We start from the raw sequence: 24,773 nt of genomic DNA on the forward strand, positions 1-24,773 counted from the left end.
TCTTTGCTGAGAATAACTACCTTGTAAGACAGTATATATGCCCACACCATGTTGATTAAAACACCTTTGCTCCATCAGAGCTTTGGTCCCCATGTCTTGCTTTCATTCTCTCTCTCTCAGGCTAATCCTTTGGAGCGCAGAGACCTGTAGTGCTCATTCTCCTGCCCAGGCTTCTAAGACCCTCTTGAGAAGGCACCAATGCACCTTCACCCCATCGAGAGGGTGCCAGGTGCCTTCATGAGCAACACAAGCCCTGTGTCAAAGGACTTTATGGGTTTTCTGTGTAAACCAAGGAATATCAGCCTCTCTTTCTCTCTCCTTTACTTATTGTCGACTCTGGACCACCAGTTTCTGGTCCATTAAAGGACCTCAACACCCACTTACATCAATGGACAGATCATCCGGACAGAAAATTAATCAGGAAACACAAGTCTTAAATAACACATTATACCAGATAGACGTAACTGATATTTATAGGACATTCCATCCAAAAGCAGCAGAATACACAGTCTTTTCAAGTGCACATGAAACATTCTTCAGGATATATCATATGCTGGACCATAAAGCAAGTCTCAGGAAACTTAAGAAAGCTGACATCATTTCAACCATCTTTTCTAACCACAATGTTATGGGTCTAGAAATCAACTACAAGAAAAAAAGCTTTAAAAAAACCCCACAAACATGGGGTGGCTAAGCCTTTTGCTACTGAATGACCAATGGATCAATGAACATAAATCAAAGAGGAAATCTGCTACTGAACGACCAATGGATCAATGAATATAAATCAAAGAGGAAATAAAAAAATACCTAGTGATAAAATGACAATGAAAAGACAATCCCAAACCTATGGGATGCAAGAAAAGCGGTCTAAGATGGAAGTTTATAGCAATAAAACCTTTCCTCAGGAAACAAGGAAAACCCCAAATGAACAATCTAATTTTACACCTAAAGCAACTAGAGAAAGAAGAACAAACAAAACTCAAAGTTAGAATAAGGAAAAAAAATCACAAATATCAAAGCAGAAAGAAACAAAATTGACACCAAAAAATGAAAGAGATCAATGAAATTAAAAGCTAGTTCTCTGAGAAGATAAACAAAATTGAAACCTTTAGCCAGACTCATCAGGGGAAAAAGAGCTCAAATCAATAAAATCAGAAATGAAAAAGAGAAGTTACAACTGATATCACAGAAATACAAAGAACCATAAGCATCTGCACTAAGCAACTGTATGCCAATAAAATGAACAACCTAGAAGTAATGAACAAATTCTTAGAAAGGTACAATCTCCCAAGATTGAACCAGGAAGAAGTAGAAAATACAAACAGAGCCAATTACAAGTACTGAATTTGAACCTGTGATTAAAAAGTTCCCAATAAACAAAAGTCCAGGACCAGACAGCTTCACAGGCAAATCATAGCAAACATTTAGGGAAGAATTATGCCTATCCTTCTGAAACTATATCAAAAAATTGCAGAGGAAGAAACACTTCTGAACTCATCCTATGAGACCACCATCACCCTGATATCAAAACTAGACACAGATATTAAAAAAAAGAAAATTATAGACTGATATCATTGATGAACATAGGTGCAAAAATCCTCCACTAAATACTAGCAAACTGAACTTAAACAATGCATTAAGTACCATACACCATGGTCAAGTGGGATTTATTCAAGGATGGAAAGATTTTTCAATATCCACAAATCAGTGTGATACACCACATTATCAAGTTGAAGAATGAAAACCAAATGATCATTTCAATATAAGCAGAAAAAAGCTTTTGATAAAACTCAACATCCATTTACAATAAAAATTCTCCAGAAAAATTCTCCAGAGCCCAGAGGAAACACACCTCAACATAATAAAGGTCATATATGACAAGTCAAGAGCTAACATCATACTCAGTGATTATAAGCTGAAAGTATTTCCTCTAGTTTCAGGAACAAGACAAGGATGCCCACTCTAGCCACTTTTATTCAACATAGTTTTGGAAGTTCTAGCCACAGTAACCAGATAATAAAAAAAAAAAAAGAAAGAAATGGGATCCAAATTGGAAAAGAAGAAGTAAAACTATCACTGCTGGCAGATGACATGATACTAAACACAGAAGATCCCAAAGATTCTTCCAGAAAACTACTAGAATTCATCAATTAATTCAATAAAGTTTTAGGATACAAAATTAACATACAGAAACTGGTTACATTTCTATATACTAATAACAAAAATCAGAAAGAGAAATTAAGGAAACAGTCTCATTTACCACTGCATCAAAAAGAATAAAATACTGAGGAATAAACCTACCTAAGGATGCAAGAACCCTGTACATAAAAGACTAAAAGACACTGAGGAATGAAACTGAAGATGACACAATCAGATGGAAAGATATGCTATGTTCTTGGATTGGAAGAAACAATATTGTTAAAATAACTATACTATCCAAAACAATCTACAGATTCAACACAATCCCTATCAAATTACCAATGGCATTTTCACAGAACTAGAACAAAAAATCTTAAAATTTGTATGGAAACACAAAGAACCCCAAATAGTCAAAGCAATCTTGAGTTTAGATTTGTATTTTTGAAGGAAAACTCTCATAGCACTGTGGGGATGAGATGGCTGGGAGTTCAAGAGAAAGATGAGAAAAGCCTGAACTAAGACAGCAATAAAGGAATTACACAAGAAGGAAAAGACTGCAGGAACTTCACTAAAGTGGGATTAATAAAATTTGTTAACTAATGGAAGACAGGTGTTATTCAGCATATATTTCTGAGAGAACAGTAATACCTAGGGCGTGCGTAAAACACGTGATACTCTTCTTTGCTGCTTTAGCTTTGAAAAGGGTTCTTTTAGTGAGTGAAAAACAGTTTGCATTTTGTTGTTGTTGTTCTGATTTATATCATATTGAAATGTCCATCTTTATAAAAAACTTTATTTATGAATCTTTCAGTTCAGTCGCTCAGTTGTGTCCGACTCTTTGCAACCCCATGAATCGCAGCACGCCAGGCCTCCCTGTCCATCACCATCTCCCGGAGTTCACTCAGACTCACGTCCATCGAGTCAATGATGCCATCCAGCCATCTCATCCTCTGTCGTCCCCTTCTCCTCCTGCCCCCAATCCCTCTCAGCATCAGAGTCTTTTCCAATGAGTCAACTCTTCGCATGAGGTGGCCAAAGTACTGGAGTTTCAGCTTTAGCATCATTCCTTCCAAAGAAATCCCAGGGCTGATCTCCTTCAGAATGGACTGGTTGGATCTCCTTGCAGTCCAAGGGACTCTCAAGAGTCTTCAACACCACAGTTCAAAAGCATCAATTCTTCGGCACTCAGCCTTCTTCACAGTCCAACTCTCACATCTATACATGACCACAGGAAAAACCATAGCCTTGACTAGACGGACCTTAGTTGGCAAAGTAATGTCTCTGCTTTTCAATATGCTATCTAGGTTGGTCATAACTTTTCTTCCAAGGAGTAGGAGGCAAATTTTCCAGATAGAAATTAACGTTTCAGATATTTTATCTCCAGGGGATCTTCCCGACCCAGGGATTGAAACTTGCTTTGTCTCCTGCATTGCAGGCAGATTCTTTACCATCTGAGCCAGATTTTATTCAGTTCAGTTCAGTTCAGTTGTTCAGTCATGTCCAACTCTTTGCGATCCCATGGACCATAGAACGCCAGGCCTCCCTGTCCATCACCAACTCCCGGAGTTTACCCAGTCTCATGTCCATTGAGTCGGTGATTTCATCCAACCATCTCATCCTGTCATCCCCTTCTCCTCCTGCCTTCAATCTTTCCCAGCATCAGGGTCTTTTCAAATGAGCCAGCTCTTTGCCAGATTTTATTATACGTTGTCAACTAATTGCAAGAAAATTCGAGCCAATTTACCATTCTAACATTAATGAGTTCCTATTTCAACCTTCTACTGTTAGACTAAGTATTGTCATTTAAACATTCTTTGAGCATTCAATGGGCAAAAATGACATTGTTTTTTCATTAATAATTTTTGGATAACAGATAACCCTGAACCTTCCCCCATGTTTTTAAGCATTTGTATTCCCTATCCTTAAAACATATGCTGATGCTTTTTTGCATATATGTCTATTGTAGACTACATATTTTCTTATCCATTTGTATGAACATATTCTGTGTTAAGTATTTTTACCCTTTTTTGAAATATTTATAAACACCTAAGTTTTAAAGAATCATCATCAAATTTGTTGATTTGTTCTTTTGAAATTGGATACACTATTTCTACATTTAGAGAGAACTTTTGGTACCAATGCCAGAAAAAAAAATATATATATATATGTATGTATATATTGTCTTAAAAGTTTTACACTAAGCTTTTTAATCCATCATGAATGCATTTTGGTATAAAGTAAGTTTCTAATATAAAATAGGTAAGCAACAGGATATATTCTACAGCACATGGAAATTTAGCCATTATTTTATAATAACTTTTTTTTTTTGAAAATCACTCAGTCGGGTCCGACTCTTTGCAACTCCATAGACTATACAGTCCATAGAATTCTCCAGGCCAGAATACTGGAGTGAGTAGCCTTTTTCTTCTTGAGGGTATCTTCCCAACCCAGGGATCAAACCCAGGTCTCCTGCATCATAGGTGGTAGAGTTTAATACATAAAATATTGAATCACTATGGTGTACACCTGAAACTAATATAATACTGTAAATCAACTATACTTCAATAAAAAAAGAAAGAAAAGGTTTAGTTTCAGATGGAAAAATTAAAATTAAAAAATGCAATGTTTACAAATCCATGTTGGTTTTTTTTCTAAATAACTCACAATTGTCTCAAAACTATTTATTTTTTATTCTCTCTGCATTGATATTCCAAGCAGATTTTGTGTTATATTACACTATCATGGATATTAGATCCTATTTCTAAGCTATTCTATTTACCAACTCAGTCATCTTTTTTTTATTTTTGCATATCACTTCCAAATCAGGTTCTAATATCTTCAAGAAAAGGAACTGGGTTTTACTAATGCTTGTATTTTCCATAGGCCCTATCACTTTACATGTAGTAAATGTTCAATAAACATTAACATATTTATTACATAAATGTTTAAATTGAATATCCTGCATGCAATTTGCAAAGAATTTCCTCACCACTGTAAAAGGCTACATTTTTCAAGGTGAAACATGAAGTAATTTTGAAATTGGAGAAGGGGGATGAAAATGAAAGCATTCCAAGTTTTAAAATGCCATGTGAATTTGATTAGAATAATTTAAATTTTGTAGTGACTTCATTCTCCAGAGGCAATGTGATCATGAGAAAATACTTAGAGAGAGAATTTTAGTTGTGGGCTTACTCTGAATTACCAAAGCTCAGAAAAGCTTTAAGCTGTGTAATGATGTGCAAATCAGTCCACATACCATTGTGGCTCAACAGATGAACTATGTCAATGGTGAAATGTTGTCTTTACAATGTCTGCTGATACCTTTATTTGGGAGAACCAGCTGTGAATCCTTAACACTGCTATACATTTAGAGTATTGAGCAATAAAGCAATAAGATTTAAAATATATATTCATTTCTCCTCTTGACTGCATTTGAGTTTAAACGTGCTAAATGTTAAATAAAATCAGTATTAAGTAAGTTGTCCCTGTCATGTACAAATATGTGAAGCTTTCACACAGTTATTATATCAAATTGTACAGGATGACTTCAGGCTGAAAAGACTGCGAAACAATCTGTTTGATTAAGAAGACATTAAACTAGACCATCATAAAGAATGCTAGGATTACAAACTTCTATATAAAGACATGCTCACTACATCTATTAATGTGGGTAAAGAATTGTATAGTTCCAGAAAAGGAAAGTTATGTATTCAGTAAAGCCAAAGATATTTGATGTTATTTTTATGACAATATGCAAGTCTTGAAATAAGTATTTATGTATTTTCAATGTTGTTTACATTGTAAAATTAAAACAACCTAAATTACCATTACAAAAACTCTTGGGATAATATGTGATGGATTCTAACATGTTTCATTCCCCTTTGATTCTCTTTTTAGAGTAGTTTTAGGTTCCCAGCAAAACTGAATGACAAAGTACAGAGGGTTCCTTTTTGCTCCATACCCTCCCATATTTTGCTTCCCCGACTATCGACATTCCATTTCACAGCAGTACAACGGATGAACCTACACTGACATACCAGTATCACCTGAAGTCCAAGGTTTACATTAGACTTCACTCTTGATGTATTTTACGTGGAATGTACAATGACATACATCCACCACTGTAGCATTATACAAAGAAGTTTCACTGCTCTAAAAATCTCCCATGTTCCATCAATTTACCCTTCCCTCCCCTTTTTTAACCTGGCAACCATCTTTCTCCTGTCTCCATACTTCTGCTTTTTCCAAAGCATATTGTATGGTTGGAATCATAGAGTATGTAGCCTTTTCACATTGCCTTCTTTTACTCAAGAACATGCATTTAAGGTTTCCTCATGTCTTTTCATGGGTGGATAACTCAGTTCTTTTTAGTGCTGTATAATATTTCATCATCTGGATATACATTGTGTATTTATCCATTCATCTGAAGGATATTCTGGTTGTTTCTGACTTTTAACAATTAAATAAAGCTGCTATAAATGTCCCATGTGCAAGTTTTTGTGTGGAGATAAGTTTTCAACTCCTTTTGATAAATAGCAGAGAGTACGAGTGATGGATAATGTGAGCAGGGTGTGGTTTAGTTTTGTAAGAAATCACCAAACTGTTCCAAAATGGCTCTGCCATTTTGCATCCCCACCAGTAGTGAATGAAGGTTTCTGTTGCTCTACAGCCTTATAAGCATTTGGTGTTGCCAGTGTCTTAGATTTGGAACATTTTAATAGAAGCGTAATGATACCTGGTTTTAATTTGCAATTTTGATAGCTATTTTAATTTCATCAGTGCATAAATGAATAAATTCAGTCTCAGGAAAATTAAATAATTTGCCCAAGATTCTACAGCTACTAAGTAGCAGATTAAAAATTGTTTTTTAACAGATTTCAAAGCCCTTGTGCTTTTTATTCTGCAGGTTGCCTGTTAGCTAGACAAGAATAAAATTCAAATTCACATATGGAGAATACCACAGAGTAGTTTCCAGACTGATTATTACTTGTTTTAGTTTAGGTTCCTCTAGAAGAGGACCCTGAGATAAGGAAATATCAGGGAACAGTGGAGAAAGGAAGGAGGGAAAGGCAGTGAATGAAGGATGTTTGAATACACTTATCTCTATGGGCAACTGCAGCTTAGTCCTACAGGGAATCTAGGGAAACAGTGCTCAGTATTACTCAAAATACAGTGTGTGACAGTACCAGTGTTTGAACACATCCAGGAAAAATTATATATATAAACTACAAGCAATAACTTAGAAACTTTGATAAAAACTTGACATTTTTATAACATCCATTTTTCTAATAATTCATTTTACTTTTTTTCCAATCCATGATAGATTGAAAATGAAAAACTGGTCCCAAAATCGTTTGAGAAGCACTAATATGAAACACAAGGCCCAATGTGACTCCTTTCAAGAAACAAGGGAGCCGGGGTATTTACATCTCACTTCCCATCAGGTCAGCCCTTGAGACTGTTCAGAAGTGCCCATTTCCCAGCACTTCTGGTTGGGTGGAATGAAGTAATATGCCTGTGGTGGCACATGAATGTCATTAACAATGGGGTCTGCTACAAACTTTATCAATAAAAAATTTCACAAAGCTAATACATTAATTAAAACATCACATCTCTATAATCATCCTAAAAATGAATTAAAGGCTAAATATGCTTTAATTTGCTACATGCTACATAGAGAAAGATAATAGGAAGCTAGAATTTGACTATGCACAGATAAAATATTTCATTCAAAAGCACCCATGAAAATAAACAACATTGCCAAGCAAAGCACTGGTTAATGGGTAGGGTAGCTAAATTAAAGCCATATCATGAACAAAATCCAACTGTAGTGTAAAGGAGTAGTCCATGGAATTCAGGCTATCTGAGTAATGAGTATTTGTCACTTTACAGGGCTTCCTTCAGCAACCTAAGATAATTTTGTTATCAGCTTGTTGAAATATTTTATTTTCCACTAAGGAAGCCAAAGGCAAGAGTTATTCCTTCCTTCTCTCCACTCTCAGAAAGCCAGAGGACTGGCATGTGAATAAAGACCTCAAAAATTAGATACTCTCAACCAGGATTCTGAACCTCTAGCAAGTGGTCCAAAGATGAAAGGATGAAAACAAAGCATTCTTATTTTTTGGATACTTAACTGCTACTAGTTACACCTTCCCTGGTTTCTGGCCTTATTTAATCCTAGGCTCTCAGCCTTCTGCTGATTCTGTGAGCTCTGAATTTCCTTGCAATAATTTCCTTTTTTTAACTTATGACAGTCTGACTCTCTTACTTGAAACCAAAAGTCATCACTGATATGAGGTGGTGGTGAAGAGTCAGAGCTCTGACTCATGCCGGCTCAGTAATTCTCTTGAAGAAGTGAAATCAGTCTCTTCACCAAGTTGTTTTTTAGTTTCCACATTTCTACAATCGTTTTAGTTCAGCAGTGTTCTTTACGTAAAATTAGTCTGTGAGATGTTCCCTGAATAAAGGATTCTTCCTTTGGAGAATCTATTTGCATGTTGGCCTATTTAGTGATAGTTGCTCAGTTATGTCTGACTCTGCCACCCTAGGGACTGTAGCCTGCCAGGCTCCTTTGTCCATGGAATTCTCCAGGCAAGGATACTGGAGTGGGTAGCCATTCCCTTCTCCAGTGTTTCTTCCTGACCCAGGAATCGAACCTGGGTCTCCTGAATTGCTGACAGATTCTTTACCATCTGAGCCACCAGGGAAGCCTATTTAAGTTCCTGAAAATTTTTCCAACAGGATTTAAATTTAACCCAGCATCTCCTTAAACTCAATAATGGAAGTCTTATTTCCGAAAATATTAACATCTCATACAATTAATATCCATAATATCCAAGGTATTTTCATCCATAAACTACCTTGGAAAGAGACATTTTTCTTTGTCTTTGCATCTGACGCTGGAGTTTATCAATAAGCACACATAAGTCCTTTGAGGAGTCTATGCATTAGTCTATTATGTTAGGGGCTCTTAAAGCACAGTATATAAAGCACTATTTGAGAAGTTAGTAACAATGCATATTGCTGGGCATCACACCACATCTACAAATTCAGTATCTCCTGAAATAGTAAAGAATCACTCTACAGGTGATTATGTTATAGGCAATCTTCAGTTCACAGCATAAGGAACACTACTTTCTGTAACATTTCAGTGAAAAGTACTTCTTGATGGCTTCTATTCTTTATTATTGGAAGAATCTAGAAATCATAGTCACAATAACATATCCCACTAGCTCAATCATTCATCTCTAAAAAGTTGTAGATGAAACAAGTTCACAGACAACTTGTGAACATGAACTTAAAACCTTTGAATAAAACTTCGAATATCTTTGATCTCGACTTCAGAAAGATACAATATTAAAATGTGAATATGGCTTTGGCTGTAACCATGGGGTCAATGGGCTTCCCCAGTGGTTCAGTGGTAAAGAACCCACCTGCAATGCAGGAGCCAGAGGAGACACGAGTTAGATCCCTGGGTTAGGAAGATCCCCTAGAGGAGGGCATGGCAACCCACTCCAGTATTCCTGCCTGGAGAATCCTAAGGACAGAGGAGCCTGGTGGGCTACAGTCCATAAGATTGCAGAGTCAGACACGACTGAAGCAACTTAGCAGAAGCAGCAATATTCAGTTAAAGGCTGAACACACACTAAAAGGAGTAGTCTCTCAGATGTCTCTCTCACCCCTATTAACTGTCTGCAGCATATTCATTTCTCACCATAAACTGAGATATCAAGGTTAAAGGAGTAGGTTAGAAACTTAATTTACCCAATCTTATGACTTATTACTACTAAAGGATTCTGATTATAGGAAGCCCAAAATGAATAGCTAAAATGTTATTTTTAGACTATACGTGAATTTCATTTGCTTTCATTAACATAAATAATGAAATATCAGCTGTCAGAAATTTCAAAGACAGCAGAACATGATAGAAACAAAAAGTACTCAGGTCACTATCTTCTTAAGCATTGTTTTCTTTGTTAGAATTCTTCAGATAATATATGAAGAGGACAATACTACATTTATTCACAATAAATACTGTACATTTTTCTTACAGGAAAAAGGTGAGTTGTGGTGACAGTTTTTTGTTGTAAACAAGCAAACTTTGCCCCAAGCGACTAGTTATATTTGGTCTTAGAATATGGGGAGGAAGGAGGGAGGAGGGTTCAGGATGGGGAACACATGTATACCTGTGGCGGATTCGATACATGGCAAAACCAATACAATATTGTAAAGTTAAAAAATAAAATAAAAACCAAAACAAGAAAGAAGTGAACCATAGTGTTTGCTGATTTGCAAGATTTGGGAGAATTCACTTTTGTCTTTATAGCCCCAAATGTACAGATAATTTGTTAGTAAATAGCTTGCAAGGATCACAGTCTTGCAGCTGGAATATTCACTTATTTTGATAACCAGAATTATGACCTCTTCGCAACTGGGGAGTGATGATATATGGAGTTGTGCTTATTCTTCCATGTCTCCATAAAACTGGCATCCTGACATAAATTTGTATGAGCTCCATATAACACAATATGAAACTCTTTCCAAAGGGCTTCAAATTTACAGCCTTACAGATTTATATGTTTGTTTTATTCCTCTTGCTACACAGTTGTGTTGACTTAGTATAGAGCATAGTGACATCTAACAATACAGAGTTTAAAAATTTGTACATACCTTCTCAATTTCACATTCTCATTATTTGCATAAATTTATATCTTATTTAATAAGTAACTTCCATTTACATTTCTAGCACTAAGAGTTAGACTTTAAAATGTTAGGAAACTTTGATGTGATAGTCACTCAACAACGCAGTGTACTTATATTAACACATCCTTACAGAGTTTATGGATTGACCTTTTTGCTTTATTGTAGCACTGAACTGTCTCAAAGGTGGCTGCATTCCTTAGAATTCCAAAGAACTAATCTCTGGAAAATACACATACTGCTTCACCAAAGAGTCACTAATCCGAGCTTGAGTATGTTCCTTTTGTGTTCCAATTTCAAATCTTCATCCCCATTCCAGCTGTTTCTCAGGATCTGTCCTTTAGGACCACCAAAAGCAAAACTATAGTTGTTCAAACTTGAAAGTGAGGAAAGAAAAAATGAAGCTGGGCTGAATATAATTTTATCTACTTAGAGTACATTTCCAATAGTGGAATTATATTTACAAGTATCATTTTTTTTTTCAAGTTTGGGTCATTCATTCAGTCTCTCAAAAGGACTTGCTTTGTAGATCCAGAGCACTTGTAATTAATTTTCGAACTAGGCTCCTGGCTTGCTTAGCTAACTAATACTGTGGGCCCCAGTGTGCAGTCCACACCTGAAAAGGGGGAGTTTTTAACGTCGTGGTTTATTAACCAGGTACTTTCCATTCACTCAGTTAACAATTAGAAAAGAGAAAGAACAAAAAGAGAGAGAGAGCGAGAAACCCTCCTACTTGTTTTTTTACTCCAAATATGGAGATGGAAACTATTAAACAAATAAGAAGGAGGGAAACTCCCGCATATTTCACCTTGACCTGGCTGGAATGCTGATGCTTGTAAGAGGTGGTGCTCTATAAAAAAAGATCGGGCTGCTAGTGGACAAATGAGAGGTCAGACTTTACCACAGGGAACCTCTCCTGCCCCTAGAGGAAAAAGAGAACCACCAGACTGTCTCAAATTGGAAACAGCGCCTTGTTTTCAATCAGGGGGACTGGGTTCCCTCCCTCGGCCTAACGTCGTAGTAATGCGACCCAAAGAAGCGCGCGGCTTTCCTGACAGTTGCCGAGCATAACACCGCCTCCCGGCTTGTACCTAAATCTCTGAGCTGTAAACAGGCAGAAAGGTCCTCCCACCTCCTCTCCTTAGCCTCACTCTTCTGCTTCGCCGCCCTTTGTAACTTCTTTGTTCCGTTTATTCGGAAGGTGACGCTTAAGGTCAAAAGATTCATTGTGACCAGCAAAAGCCCAGGGCCACCACGAGACTCTGGGAAGAACAGGGCTGTCCAGCTCAGGGCTGAGGCTCCAAGTAGAGAAGGAGCCGTGAGAAATTTCAGCCGCAACTCCGGGTACAGCCCCTGCGGACCGGCCCAACTCTCCAAGGGTTGGGAAGACGCTCGACAATCTTGCGGTGGGGCAAAGGGTGAGCTACTAATTCTGCAAGCAAAATGGGCAGCGCGCACCATCGGAACAGAGGGTGTTGGGGGCAGGGAGAGGCCTCTAGACTCCACTTAGTCTGTGGTAGCGGCCGAGCAGTGAGTATCTCCCAACAAAGAGGCGCGCAGCGTCGGGGTCAGAGGCTGGGACTTTCGCGCAGCTGCCATTCTTGCTGAGCGTGTCTCCGCGCTTGCTAGGCGAGCATTGGAGTGCAAGGATTCCGGGAGGAGGGGGAAAGAGAACGGGCTGTGCGATTCCTGCTGCGCGGCTACGCATCAGGAGCTCTTGTGAACGATGGGAATGGCAACTATCAGAGCCAAGGGGGAGAAAAAGAGCTGGAGTGAGCAAAACAAAGAGCGAGTGTGGGCCGTGGTGACTTCATGCCTCACCAATGTCCCGCCCACGCTGCTTCGAGCTGTTGCTGCCGCCGGAGCCGCTGCCGCCGCGCCTGCGGGCGGCCGGGGCAAGGAGCTCTGTAGCGTGGGGCGGTTTCCTAGCAACTCGCCGCCCTAACGCTCCTAGCTATCCACACTTTAGGAGCCCCAACCCCCCTCACCCCAGACGAGGGCCGGGACAGGACCATTCCTCCCCTCCCCTCGCCAGCTTCGCCTCTCCGGAGTGCACCCCAGAGCGCGACAGCTGTCCGGGCTCTGGACGGCGGCACGCCTGAGCCGCACACTGGGGCCAAGAGAACCAGGGCACGAAGCTCCCGCCCCGTGAAACCAGGCTCCTGCGACCCCGCGGAACCTCCCCTCCTGAGCTCTCCGTCGGTCGTGCGCTTCACTTCGGGTCAAGCAGGGAGCTACGATGCCTCGCACTGTGTCCGCCGACGCCGGCGGGGGCTTCTAGAGCGCTCGGGGGCCGCCTCCCCTGGTTGCTGGCACCTCAAGCTTCCTCCCTCGCTAACCAGGACGCTGTCGTTTCGACTTTGCCCGCTGCTCAGCTGACGAGGCTGCAAAGCTACAACCAACTGAAGTTGGCCTCCCTACCCACCTGTGGAAGAAGCTCGAGCTGATTGATGCGCCATCGACTTTTTTCCCCTTCGGCCTCGCCAACGTCCCCTCCCACAGATGCAGCATCACCCACTGAATGTACATTAGGCTGGTTTTTCCCCCAGCTTCGGGCTTTGTTTGGGTTTGATTGTGTTTGGCTCTTCGCTAAGCTGATTTATGCAGCAGAAGCCCCATCGGCTGGGGAGAGACAAAAGCTCTTTTCTTTGTCCCAGAGCGGGCTGCGGAGCCTTTGCTGGCGTCGCCGCCTCGGGCCATTGGCCGTCAGAGGAGCTGCTTCTCGCGGAGCTCTTGGGACCCGCAAGATTGCCGAGCTGGGAGGGCCGCCGGGGCCCTGAGATGCCGAGCTGTGACCAGGCCGGCGTACCTGCAACGTTTGCTCCGAGCCGCGGGGTCCGCCTGCTGGGCCTGCTGGAAACGTCCTAGCAACACTTGGCACTTCGCGCCGCGGAGCGCGAGCGCGCATCCGGTTAGCAGCCAGGCGGCGGGCGCGGTGTGGTGCGGGCTGCTTTGCATTATGTGCCGCTCGGCCCTGGTTTTTTTTACTGCCACATTAGTCTGCCTGCAAAACTGCAGGCCAGGTCCTGTCCCGTTCCTCCGGGCGGCCTGGATGTTTTCAGTTGTTCTTGGACTGGGCCAAAGTGGTAAGTTGTTTTGTTTTCTTTTGTTTTCTTCCTTTTCTCAAAGGTCTTGGGCTGTCAAGAAGAGCATCCCAACCAGGTAAGTGGCCGGGTGACAGCCTCCAACTGCGGAGAACTTAAGAAGGGCGGGTGTGTGGCAGCATTCTCCATCGCAGGCAGCCCAAGGGAGGCCAGGTGTCAAGCAAGCATTTCCTCCCTGGAGTGACGGCAGTAACTACTTGTATCAGGAGACACTATGAGTTGCTCAAGGAGGCAGTAGTAACAGAATGAAAGTTTGGAATGGTGGTGGATATTTACAGAAGCCAGTTTAGCTGTTCCACTTCATCTTTGAAGGTGTCCTCCTTGAAGGCATCCTTGAAGATGCTTCCACATGTTTCTAGCATTTTGGGTCCACTACCCACTAGCTCGCATTTGATTCAAGCCTGAGAATCAACTGGTATAATGAGAGTGATGGTCCTGTTTTTGAGTCCGTGAAGGAAAGGATAGCAGCATACGTTTATTCTACCATAGTGCTTAGCCTGAATGAACTGAACACATATGAAGAATATTCCTGCTTTAAGTCACTGTTTTTTTCAGCTCAAAAACCAATTCCCAGCTAAATGATCCCTCAGTGAGATCAATGCCTGAGACTGAGACTCTGAGACAGAAGCCTAGAGCAAGATTGCCAGCTTTCATTCCAGGCAAGCCACTTTTGTCAGAACGACCTGATTTGGAAAGGATACTTCTTTATAAAGGATACCATCTTCATTTTATGAATCACAAAGAAAAGCTCAAGTCAAATAGCGTATGAAAAGGTGTTTTGGCACTTCTGAATTATATGCAAATTTAAGGTGGTAGTACTGGATTGTTAACAAACAGTAAGACAAAGTAAGTAATAGCAATAATCATGAATTTAGGATAAGTTCTTACTGGCATTAAATATAAGGCAAATATTTATTTTTACCAATGCAGTGATTATTGCCATACTTTTTAGAAAATGTTACTTTATCTGTGTTTGGTCACTGAACCTTTAAATTCTATTAGAGCCTTTCTCTCACCTCTCCTGTTCAAGGAGACTTGTAACTGTTTTGTAGACTAAACTGTTCCTCTATGCTTTGAATAGTCAAATTTCTATATGATTAAATAGAAATTAAAACCATCAAGTCATAACCATATAAATAAGAGTCTATAATGGAAAAATGCTATCAATTGGTTGCATATATAGCTGTCTGACATTTGTTTCAAAAGATTTACCCAGCTATGTGAAATGAGAGCAATTAGAATTAATTTTTAACTCGTGGTTGTTTTTTTGGCTTGTAAGTTAATTTTAAGTGAAACTTAAGGCAAAGGGAAATGTAACATCATTAATTGTCTCAAGTGAAATACTCATTTGTTGCAAATTTCCCACTGACTATAACTCCATCCTATGTTAATAAGTAACAAAGTATTTTTCTGGATTTTGTAAATACACACACACACACACACATATACATTAGTAAAATGATCAAAACTTGTGTCAACAAAGTATATTTTGTCCCCAGTAGGTAGACAAAAGAAAAAGCCATACTTGCCCCCAGATTATGCTAGTAATAGTGAGTTTTTAAAAATATATTCATTGTGTTTGTTAAGATTAGTCAGGTTCTCCTCTAATAGCTGTATTTCCATCCAGTGACTGTAGCTGATTTGAAGCAAATATTATGAATGGACTCCCTTGCACCTGCAGTTGTGAAAAGGGAATGCTTATCTGAAATCAGAACAAGGCATCCTTTTCCCAGTCTCTGTCAATATACAAAGGTTTCTGATGTATACTGGTTTGCACTACAGTTAAAAACATGCAAAAAATTTAAATTATAGCCAGGACAAGTCAGAAAATTAGAGATCAGCGTAAACTGTTGTACTTTTGTGATATAGCTACAAGTCTCAAATTATATGTCTTCACAGTACAAATTAGATGCTTAAAGCAGAATAGAAATTTAGGTATCAGTTACAAAGGAAATCTTGTTCCCCTGCTTGGTAGTTTACACCAAGGAAATGTTGAGGGCAATAAAGCTAAACAACAACAACCAAAGAAACCAGCTGCACGACTCTGGGTTTAATTTTCGAAGTAGAACGTACAAGTCCCAAATATAATGAATATAGTGAGCAAGGGGGATGTTATTAGTAAAATCTGAACATTATTCTGATCCAGAAAAAAAATTATTGGAGTTTGTTTTTCAGCTTTTGTTGGTGGGAATTACCGACAATCAGAGAAACAATAACACCATAAAATGGTTAATGAGTAACTAGAAAACACTAAAGAATACCTAATGGTTAATATTTGAAGAGTTAATGTAGGAACACTGCTTTTTCTACATTTGTTAGTTTTGGAAGGCTAAAAATCATTTTAACCTAAATTTTCATATAACAATATGAGTGAAAAATTTCAGAAATTACCATTTCTTTTTAAAAAGTGGTAGCTATTACAATGAAATTTCATCTTCTGTGTATAATCAACTATTATTTTACATAAAAATCAACTGGATTACCATTGTTTTGTAAATGTAGTATTATTTTTACCTCAGAACATATTTTATAGAATAAGTCTTTTCAGAATCTTTATGCTTACCTAAAGTGAAAGGATATTTAAAAGAACTCATGCTTAATTTTTAAAAATCCAGTTTTCCAGATTATTTACACAATAAGCATGCAAAGTGCTTCTGTCTTAAAGTAACTGAGATACTTTTTGATAAAAAGCTTATGCTATATATGAAAAGGGCTTCCCAGGTGGCTCAGTGGGTAAAGAATCCACCTGCAATGTAGGAGATATAGGCAGACATGAATTCTAGCCCCGGGTCAGGAAGACCTGGAGGACGGCATAGCAACCACTCCAGCATTCTTGCCTGGAGAATTCTATGGACAGAGGAGCCTGGTGGGCTACAGTCCATGGGGTTGCAAAGAGTCGGACACAACTGAAGTGACTGAGCATGTACAAACACACGTATATTAAAAGGCAATGTTTATGCTGTATATTTTCAAATCATGTAAGTAGCTGTTATGATTTGGATAATGCCATACAATTTCTGAGCCCTCAAACTTTGTTCACCTATTATCAAATTATCAGAAATTTCACCATTTAATGGATTTCTTTGGATTAAGCATGGTATTGACACTCTGTTTCTTCTAACTTTTAACTGTATATTATGGAAATTTTCAAACAAGCACAAGAAAAGAGAAAGGTGTAAGGAATCACCATAGGTCCATAACCCAGCTTCATCAACTATCAACTCAAGCCAAACTTCTTTCATGTCTTCCTCCCACTCATTTTCTTTTCCCAACAAGACTCTTTTGAAGCAAATATCTCATATCACTTTGTCCTAAAATATTTCAGTAAATCAAAATACTACTAGAGGAGAAGCACACATTTAATCACCACAACATGAATTTTTTGGGCTGAAATTTAGGGCTACAAGAACATCCACTATCTTCAAAGGGAAGAATGTAGAAGTGAGGGAGGCAAGCAAAGACAAAGACAGTTTTAAGCATTTATTTTGCAGCGGTTCTATTATATAGCTCCACTAAAAATATTTGTTAAAGTATCCATGTATGTGAAAAAAAAATGTAATTACTTTATTCTAATTGAATCACAGCAGGTATACTTTGCTTGAGTTTCAGTTTTAAAGACTGTTCCCCTCTCTCTTGAATTGTCATTTTTCTCCTCTAGATCATTTATAGCATGCATATCCATACATGCTGTAATAACTCTCATCTTTAATCTCAGTCTCCTTCATAGCAAAAATTCTTGAAAGAGTTGTCCCATACTTGCTGTCTCCAATTCTCCTCACCTTCTCTATTAAACCACTGCATTTAGGATTTCTTTATCATCTCTGACATTATGCCACTCTGTTACGATTACAGTGACCTTCCTGTTGTCAGATCTGATGATCAGTTCATCGTTTTCATTTTTCTTGACCTGTCATTGGTCAGCGAGTTGATACTGTTGATCACTCCCACCTTTGAGGCACTCTCTTTGACTTCCTGGACCCACATTCTCTTGGTTTAAGCTCCTTATCCATTCCTGATGTTGCTTCTTTCTCATGTTCCAGCCTCCAAATACAGGAGTGGCCCAGGATTCAGCCCTCAAATGTTCTTTTCTAGATATATACTGGGTCTCAGGTGGAGCAATCCAGTCTTGGGTCTTAAATATCATTTCTATGCTGACAGCTCCAGTCCTGCCCTCTTATCTAATCTCCAAAGGGTCTAGCAAACTGCCTATTCAATACCTCCACTGTAGGTCTAGGGCTTCCCTTGTAGATCAGCTGGTAAAGAATCTGCCTGCAATGTGGGAGACCCGGGTTTGATCCCTGGATTGGGAAGATCCCCTGGAGAAGGGAATGGCTACCCACTCCAGTATTCTGGTGTGGAGAATCCCAAGGACTATGTAGTCCATGGGGTCACAAAGAGTTGGACATGACTGAGCGACTTTCACTTCACTTCACTTCACTGTAGGTCTAAAGATAACCTTACGATATTCAAAACTAAACTTTCCATTTTCTGCTTCAAGCTTGCTCCTTTTACAGTCTTCTTCATCTCAGTAAGTGATGTCAGTCTCCCAGTAGTTCAGGATAATACTTTGGCAGTGCCCTTGATTTCTCTAACACCTTCACTGTCGATCCCTGGGTTGGGTTGATTTCTCTGTTTCTCCCACATTCAACAGTCAGTTCACCACTTCAACTGCCTAAAAAGCTGACTTTGTGGTCATTTTCTTTTTTTGGCCATTCAGAGTTGATGAAAGTTGAATTAATACTGTAAACTTTTTTTTTTAAATAAAGGATATCTTCAAATGGTAGAACAATATATAACACTCTATAAAGAATAAGAGGACTGACCAGGTAGAAAAAGTTCTTAGAATATTACCAGCTGATAATTTTTTAAAATGTATTTTTAAAAGTATGTTTAAGTCTTAAAGATATATTATTTATTCATGAATATATTTGTGTACTAAGCTAATTAATCTTGATTGGACTGAAAACATAATTAGTTAATAACAATAAAACAAGGGAAGTAAGAGGATATAGTTTAGAAGAGAAAGGGACATTGTTAAATAGGATTTAATGTAGACAATAAGATAATCAGTTTCCATTCCAATTTGATATTTTTATGAGATGTAAAAGTATATGATATATATGATATAGCAATACTATATTGCCTTTTCAGTTTCCCTGTACTCCATTTTGAATGATCCTTCCTTGAAGCAACAAAGTATTTGAGATAATCTGGTTTGTGTTTAACAGTTTAGAGCCTTTTCTGTCCCACCTGTTAAATTTCATTTATCCAGGTACAGTTTATGTTAAATTTCTTACTTTGTTCACCATGCCTTTTCCCAGGGCCATTCTGTTGACCACTAGATGGATGTCAGAGGGTACAGTTTTTATCTAAAGTTCTTTAAACTTTAATAAATGGGGCCTGATATGCAGAGACAATCCAGTTTTCTTTAAAAATGTAATAAACTATTTGCCTTGTGATACAGTCTTCCTCTTGTTTGTACTTATTAAGCAAAGATGCTCAAAGCTTCCTCCTTGAAAGTGCCTGTTGTATAGCAGTCTCCATTATTTACATGACATCTTTTCACAGGTTTGATAAGTCTCAGTGTGGAACTTACATAAAAAAATATTTTTTTATATTATTGAATCTTACCTTACCAAACTGACACAAGGAAATAGTCTTTTTAATATGTTCACTGAATGACCTGAAAACAGTCATAACCAATCCTGTATTGTTTATGCTCAGTCCTCCTTTGTCCTCAAAACTCTAGTCCCTGATGGAGTCCAAGTCTATACATTTAGAGAAGTTTTGCCAGCATGAGGACTGTGAGGCCCTAAGTATCTTCTCCAGTTCTATATGAAATATATTCTGTAAGCTATTTATTGATTATAAAAGAAGCTATAGAAAAAAAAATATTTTATGCTTATGCATATTGCATTTTATTAAATTGAACAATCAGTGAGCTTAATAAGTAGGTGATCTAATTGTTAACCTCTAAAAATGGAACTTTTCCTTTTGTATCCGAAAGATGTCATGTTAAGTATGGCTTCTATATGTAGTGGAAAGAAAGTGCAATGCTTATGTAATTTCACAAACAACTGGGTACTCTCTCTCTGTACTATGCACTGATATAAATGATTTAAATGACATTAATTTAATCTTCATAATATATCACTGTGAGAGAGGTAGATTTGTTATTCCTGTTAAAGAAATGAGAAAACTGCTGAAACATAGAAGAGATAAGTAACTCATTCAAAATCACCTAGCTAGTAAGAAGAAAAGATGGGATTTTAACTCAGTTATGCTGCCTCATAATTCATTTTTAAAAAGTTTCTAGATGTTGCTTAAAGTTATACCTTCAGTGTGACTGTCAGATAGAGGGCATTGTAAGGAGGCCGATGGCATATTTGGAAAAAGGTCTTTCATTCATCCCTTCTCAACTGTTGGTGTGCAAAGGGAATTGTGGTGGAAATCTGGGTGTTTTAGGGTTGTCCAGGAGGCAAGGAAGTGATGGCCACAGGTGAGGGCACATGTGAGAGCACAGAAGCCTAGAAACAGAGACTGGGACTCCTTCCCTGGAGACTGCTGGATGCTCTATAATGCTGTTGCCCTCACAAAATAACTGAAGAGAGGAGGATAAAGATAAGAATCGGGGTGTGGTCAAAATATACTTTCAGTGGAACCCCTCGAATGCTCCGACTCAACCCTAAATGCTTCTCACTAAGGTTGTTTTCATATGGGAGCAAGAAAGGGAAAACACAAGTGGCCTTATGAGAGTAATCTGGAACGAAACTCCACCTCCCAAAGGATTTCCAATGTGTTAAAGATGTGTATGACTTGTTATGAGACAGAAAGGAAAAGGGAAAGTTCAAAGAGTTCAAAGAAACAAAATCATGATGCAAGGCATCACATAATTGACCAACATAGGGCTTATCACATTCCTAGCCACTTGGAGCCATGCTATTATAGAGCTTGATACTCTATATTGTTTAAAATATTCGTATTAGTTTTTCCTCCCTGCATTTTTACAAAGTAGGTGTCCCTTCAGCTGTTAAATATTTGCAGTGATTAGTCACAGCCAACAGTCTAACAGTATTGGTCATTTAGAGCATGGCATTTCTGGTGTGTGCCAGGCTCAAGGCATCTGCTGCTATACTTTCTTCAGGCAGACGTTTTTGCTGTTTTTGTGTCTTTATGAATTTGAGTGTTTTCAGTTTTATAACTATTTGACAATCAGCAGTTAGTTCACATCTATGTTGACTGCCTACAGATTTCTGAAAGTGGTAACAGGTATATAGGGGATCAACATGTAGAGCTTGTTTAGTGAAACTTCACCCTTGTTTCCTGGACAACCACATAGGAATATGGTATGGGACACTCCTTATTTTTTTGGTTCAGTCAGCTTTGTTAAATCTGGTATCAATGCAGATGTCTAGCGTTCCCACCTCCTTCATGGCAAATTTCCAGGTATCTTTGAGTGTCCAAAGGTCATGCTTCTTTTAAAGCCTATTTCATATATGCACAGGATGCTGATGGTTTATTTTCTGGTCACCACCCCACTGATGGCAGAATTGCCCTCTTGCTCACCAGTATTTTCCATGGGAGTCATCCAAAAAGAGCAAGATATTGTGACTCTTCAGGCAGAAGTTTAATGCTGAGACATTGAAAGCTCTATCTAAGCACTAAGAATACAATGATGCTTACATTCTAATTGAAGAGGACAAATACATATTATATATCATGCGTATATATGCATGATATATTAATATAATTACAATTTATAATATAGAATATATGTCATACATACATGTATATGTGTGTGTATATATATGTGCATGTATATATATATATTTGTGTGTGTATGTGTGTGTATGGTAAAATGAAGAAAAAATAAAGCAGAGTGAAGAAAGTGTTCTGAGAATGACTGGACAGACTATTATATACAAGACAGAGTAGGCCATTCTAATAAAGTAACATTACATTTCTTGAATTTTTTCTTTCTATGGTAAACTTAATATATTTTACAATCTTTCTTATAGTTTAGCTCCTTCTTGAAAATGGGAGGCAAAAAGATATGCTAGGATTTCTAAGATGTTAACAGTAATAGGAATTTTTTCTCTTTTGCTATTAAAGGGGATCAAATTTTCACTTATGGCTAGGAAGAAGAGAGTTCAAAGGTCATGAGGGGGTGACAAGATGATAAATAAGTGGGTGATTTTAAGATGACTAAAGGAAAATGGAGGTTTTTGGTTTTTAGCATCAATTCTTTGTTCATAATGGCTTATCAAATCTATCCCCTCCTTTTAATACAATGCCACTAGGGTAGAGAAAGCCTGAAATAGCCTTCATTCCAGGAGGCAAATCTTTTGGCAAATTCTATGCGTGTCCTAACCAGTCTCCATTATTTCAAACCTTTGTCCACATTTTATCTCCCTACTCAGAACCTTCCATAGTTTCCATTGTCTTCAGGCTCCTCTGTATGGTATGCAAAGCTCTTCCGGAACATCCCACGCCTAACATTGTGGCTCCTTGTTCATACCCTGTCTCCTGATCAACCTGTGACCTCCTTGAGAGGAGAAATTGTTCCTGTTGATTCTGTGTTTTCAATGCCTGGCACGCAACAGGCCCTAATAAATTATTTTAAGTAAATGACTCAATGAATGAGGTGAGGATAATAGTGATCAGTTTTAAATTGGATAGGTAAGCAAATAAGCCATATTTAGCTCTAATTATCACTAGAATTTGATTTTTAAGAAATATACTTTTCTTTTAAAAGTGAGTTCTATTATGAAAGGTTTAACACTATAAAAGATGTTTGTTTCTGCATTCCCAGTCCACTCTGAAAAGCAGTCTCTTGACTTGATAGGCAAATCTTTAGCAAAGATCAAAACAGAGACTTGGTACTTTTTAATCTACTATTTACAAATCTGTTTTGTTTTTCAAATTTCTGTGATTATTTTCATTGTTTTTAATTAAATATGAAAAGTAACCCTCATCCCTTATCCTCAATGTATATTTTTAAATTGATAACTGTTTAGATGATAGAAACTGAAATTTGTAGTCATTTTAACCAAATACTAAAAAAAAATGTAATAAAAGACTAGCTATTCTAATAACTTTAATCATTATTCATCCAGATTTTCTTAAAGCATCTATAGCTTATAGTTAATATTTGCAAAGTATATTCTGTATGCAAGACACACGCCTATATATGTGGTATGAAAATATATTCTTTAATGCCCACAACCCTCTGAGGTATATACTCTGATAATTGCCATCTTATAGGTAAGCAAACTAAAGAGTCACTGGGTAACTTGTTCAAAATCTCTCACTTAATAAGTAATAGAGCCAGAATTCAGACCTGCATGTGTTTGACTCTGCACTCTAAATCATCACTACAGACTATTTTCCAGGAGTAAGAAGAATCTGTATCATGGGCCTTTGGGGCCCTGCTCTGGATTCCTGGATTCCCCAAGGAATCCATGGGGCATGCCTATCCAAAGTCTTCAGTTCCCTTCTAGATCATCTTTAGAATTCTCTGCCCAAACAGCCCCAAACTACTTTCTTTAGACTGTGCCATCCATATGCCAATCCCTTGGAGAGGGGAAATAAATAGAACTTGGACATGCAGGCTTGAGTATCCATGCAGGTAAGTTATAGGCTATTTGTAATGCAGAATAAAGCTAGAAGTGAGAGAAAAGAGGAGAAGATTGAGGGCTGGAGAAATAACACACTGCCAAGTTCCCAACCAGAAATCTTAAAGAGTTCAAAATTCTAAATTGAGACCTAGCCTTCGAGGTCATTATCAATGCATGCTTATGAATGTAGGAAAACAGAACTTATTTTACTTAACAGTTTCTTAGCCTGGGTTTAAACTGTTAAATATTTAATCCTGTTATGCCTGCCATCATTTGTGCTCTGGTTTCTGGCCTAAAATAAGTTAAGGACAGGTCTGTCTAGTATATTAAATATTACTGGGGTGAGGATGACAGACAATGAATACACCATACATCACTGAATAAAGAGAACTACTTTATGTCAAGGTAGTTTTGGTAAAATTCTTAAAATGTGTACAGATTACACTGAAATTTATTTTCTTGTAATTAGTATCATAGAGTCTAGTGTATGTAGATTTTTAATTTAGTTTTACCTTTTTATTTCCCTTTATTAATTTAAAACATTATAGAAAAGAACATTTTACTGACATGAATTAGCCAATTTGGTTGAGTTATTCAGTTGGCATATATATATATTTAATATTTGTAAGTAAATTAATGTGTACAAAAAATACTGCCATATTGCCTTTATGGACTAAAAGTGCTAGTTTTCAATTTAAAAATCAGTTTTAATGTGACTTTCTGTTTTTACAGGAAGTAAGTTAGTATAATTTACATATCAAAGGAAAATGTATTAAAAGTCAAAACGGTTTCCACTGGGATTTTATAATTTAATTAAATACTGTTCTACCTTTCAACATAAGGACGAAGATCAATCCTGGTACTGCTGCTGCTGCTAAGTCGCTTCAATCATGTTCAACTCTTTGAGAACCCATGGACTGCAGCCTGCCAGGCTCCTCTGTCCATGGGATTCTCCAGAAAAGAATACTTGAGAGGGTTGCCATGCCCTCCTCCAGATCTTCCCAACCCAGGGATTGAACCTGGGTTTCCTGCATTGCAGGCAGAGTCTTTACCACTGAGCCACCAGGAAGCCCAAATTCTTGTGAGGAAACTACTAACATTAAATAAAAACGTATTAAAATGATCTTATCTGACATTTTAAAAGATTCCCAACTGAAATTAGTTCAGGAAATAAGCATAAGATCATTAAATTAAAACTGCAGTGTTAAAGTAT

General features: G+C 38.1%; 1 protein-coding gene and 1 pseudogene across 1 annotated transcript in view; one reads left to right on the forward strand and one right to left on the reverse strand.

Annotated features, from left to right (window-relative positions):
* LOC104983345 overlaps positions 1-8,467 on the reverse strand; it is a 74,941-nt pseudogene extending 66,474 nt beyond the window's left edge.
* Positions 8,468-13,774: 5,307 nt separating this feature from the next.
* The window catches only part of ITGB8 (integrin, beta 8), a 96,901-nt gene continuing 85,902 nt past the window's right edge, over positions 13,775-24,773 (forward strand). Inside the window, exon 1 of the mRNA XM_010832783.1 lies at positions 13,775-13,925. Coding sequence (XP_010831085.1) covers positions 13,799-13,925 — 127 coding nt within the window. The 5' untranslated portion in view covers positions 13,775-13,798. The remainder of the gene's footprint in view (positions 13,926-24,773) is intronic.

Source organism: Bison bison, unplaced genomic scaffold (assembly GCF_000754665.1).
Source record: "Bison bison bison isolate TAMUID 2011002044 unplaced genomic scaffold, Bison_UMD1.0 scf7180017862274, whole genome shotgun sequence".
Taxonomy (NCBI): Eukaryota; Metazoa; Chordata; class Mammalia; order Artiodactyla; family Bovidae; genus Bison; species Bison bison.